Below are 2,759 nucleotides of genomic sequence, written 5' to 3'. Positions count from 1 at the left end.
CATTTTGGGTCATATTTTGATCACAATTTTAGGTAATAAAATTCTTTCTACATAAAGAAATATAAAAGCGTTTAGATCACTAAAATAGTGATGTAAAGATTTTTATATTGTTTTACAGAGGGAGTACAAGATATACGTAGAAAAATTAATATCATTTTTGTGATATGTAATAGTATTTTTCTAGTCAAATATTTTGTCAACTTAACCCAAAGTATGACCGAGGCAGCTTTTGACTTTGGCTTTTGGCCAATTTAAAGACAAAAGACAAAAGCCTCTAAATAGGAGCTTTTTTTGGTTATAAGCCAAAGTGCAAAAGCCAAGGAAAAGCCTAACCAAACAAAAATTCCGTGTAAACAGGTGTAATGTTTACAAACTACGTAGCTTTCATGTACAGCTCCTGGATAAAATCTGAATCTTGTTCACACATTAGAAATCCCTTTCCTGCTCCCTTGGCCGACACACAAAACAGCATAACTGAAAACACTACATTTTCCAGTTATGATAAAATGCATGATCTGAAAAAAATTGCAGGATCATCAACTCATTGCAGGAATCCCTACAGTGAAATGCTTTGTCGCAGTGGCAATCGCATGACACTGATGAATGTCAGAAGGGCGGCACTACAGCGAGTACTATGACGAGTATCACTACAAAATTGTCCAGCCATTGGAGATCAAAAATTGACAGGGGTTACCCCTGCCCTGTCAGGGGAACAGAGCAAATTTAGCAAGCAGAAGAAACACGAGTGTTGCCGAGTTTTTTCTGCTGTCATTGTATCCGAGGCAGCTAAACTTGTGAACAGGTGATCTTTCTCTACGCTGCGTCGACATCCGGGTGTCGCAGTTCATTATAGACTGGATCAGCAGAAACAATGAGGCAGTTAGGGGCAGCCCAATAATCGATAACAGTATAATGACAAGATCAACAAGGCAGAACCTGAAACAATATTATGTGCAGAAAACTAAGCTTCTATGCACTATCTATTCTCTGCAAAGATGGAATGGGATGACTAAACTTGGTTTGGCATGTTAGGTTCCATGATTTGTACTATCTTCAAGGTTCAGACCAACTGAATTATCTGAACCAGTAGTTGCTACTAGATTCAGAGTTCATACCATGTTTTACCAGGTGTACACTACAGACTGATAAATCCAAAGTTTCAGACATTGACACTTAGTACTATTCCCATTCAAAGTTTCAGACAAATCCCAAGTCAGTCCTAACAAAACCTATCATAATAAGCATCCCTTTTCAAAGCATGATCTCAGATTAGCACTCTACTAAAGTAAGACTCCGAATGTCAGACTCATGTCATGCGCACAAACCAACACTTTGAACATCTGAATCAAGGACAGAAGTTGTGACATGGAGAGAGAGAGAGAGGGTCAGAGAGAGGCTCTCACTTTGAGTCCCGGAGAGCACGACGATAATCTCGAGGGTCTCGCCGTCGCCGCCGTGGGGCAGGTCGATGACGAGTGGGGTGAGCCTCCCTTGGCGGCCGGCGCGGACGCACACGACGAAGCCGTCGGGCAGGTCCTCCTCTCGGAAAGAAGGCACCGCATGACGGAGCCGTGGGGCAGGTCTCCCGTTGCGGACGCCGACGTGTATGTCCAGTTCCTCGCTCAGGTGGAAGACGGACCTCCCGAAGAAGGCGAACGTGGACCAGCCGTTCTCCGGGTACAGCCCCTGGGAAAAGCCGTTCTCGGTGTAGAACCGGATCGTCCGCCACGCTCCGCGACCGCGCTCGCGCTCTTGGCGCCCCAAGATGAGCCCGGCGAGGCGTCCCGGGGCGCGGATCTGCAGCAGTTGTTGAGATCAAAGAACATGATTCTGGTTGGTCATGTTGAGGAGATCAAAGAAGCTCAAATGCGACCAGGAATTGCAATCGAGGGCGGCAAGAAGAGTCATGCGAGCGAGCGGGCGAGCTCACCGGAATCGGGGGTGGAATGGCAGGCGCGCCCCCCTCTCTACGGGGGATGCGCTCGACGACCCAGCGCGCCATGGTGCTGACGTGGTCGGTGTCGACGCTGACGCCGGTGTTCCAGCGGCGGTACCTGCCGTTGGCGCGGAGGTAGAGATTGCCGCCGTTGCGGAGAAGGACGTCGCCCTGGGAACCCGCCACGACGGCCTTCCACATGATGGACTCCACCACCGGATTCGGATGGTTGTAGTCGCGTTGCCCGGCACGGAAGCCGCGGTGGCCGGGCGGCGCCGGCGCGGCCGTGTTGGCGAGGTAGCGGCCGTAGGCGGCGCTGTGGAGCAGCAGGTGCACGCCGCGGCGTCCGTCTGGGCGGATGTGCACCGCCCACGCCGCGTTCAGCGTGGCGCGGCTCCGGCGGAGGAGGACGCTCTCCCCGTCGTCGGCGGCGTGGAGGTACGTGCCCAGCGCGCGGCTGCGCAGCCGCACGTGGTGCCAGTCGTGGAACTGGTCCATCGGTCGCCGGCGCTGGAGGGCAGAGGAGGTGGGCGGGCGGCGGGGATGAGAGGTTCTTGGTTTGCTCTTTGCTGGGGCTCTGGCAACGGCGAGGAGAAAAAGCTGTTGGTTCAGGCGGTTACGTTGGGCGCCAAGGCGAGCTTTTGACACCCGTCGCTGTCGCCGGCTTTGGGCACAGGTGAGCCTGCGGGCCGTTTTCTTGGTCCAGCCCACACTCTCGATAGTATGTTTTTCATTTTATTCTTTGTTAAAATACCTCGGGATACAGAAAGGTTCGAAAATTCAAAAGAATTGTGAATTATGAAAACAAATGCTCAAGGAATCA

At 51.2% G+C, this 2,759-nt stretch overlaps 1 protein-coding gene across 1 annotated transcript; it reads right to left on the bottom strand.

Moving 5' to 3' along the window:
- Window positions 1–813: 813 nt before the first annotated feature.
- Window positions 814–2,434, bottom strand: LOC123408076. The gene is made up of 3 exons (XM_045101277.1): window positions 1,931–2,434; window positions 1,404–1,797; window positions 814–854 (listed from the first exon to the last, which is right to left on the bottom strand). The coding sequence occupies exons 1-3, from the start codon at window positions 2,432–2,434 to the stop codon at window positions 814–816; spliced, it is 939 nt and encodes a 312-aa protein (XP_044957212.1).
- Between the last annotated feature and the right edge of the window lie 325 nt (window positions 2,435–2,759).

The sequence above is a fragment of the Hordeum vulgare genome, chromosome 7H, assembly GCF_904849725.1.
Source record: "Hordeum vulgare subsp. vulgare chromosome 7H, MorexV3_pseudomolecules_assembly, whole genome shotgun sequence".
NCBI classification, from domain to species: domain Eukaryota; kingdom Viridiplantae; phylum Streptophyta; class Magnoliopsida; order Poales; family Poaceae; genus Hordeum; species Hordeum vulgare.
Note: the sequence above shows the minus strand (reverse complement) of the source record. Positions and strands in the feature narration are given on the sequence as shown.

Excerpts from the sequence above, each read along its gene's own strand:
- LOC123408076 (XM_045101277.1), bottom strand. The coding sequence starts at position 2,434 with ATGGACCAGTTCCACGACTGGCACCACGTGCGGCTGCGCAGCCGCGCG. Across the intron at positions 1,798-1,930 it reads CCATTCCACCCCCGATTCCG|ATCCGCGCCCCGGGACGCCT; the intron begins GTGAGCTCGCCC and ends CAACTGCTGCAG. Across the intron at positions 855-1,403 it reads CGTGCTCTCCGGGACTCAAA|TCTATAATGAACTGCGACAC; the intron begins GTGAGAGCCTCT and ends CTGCTGATCCAG.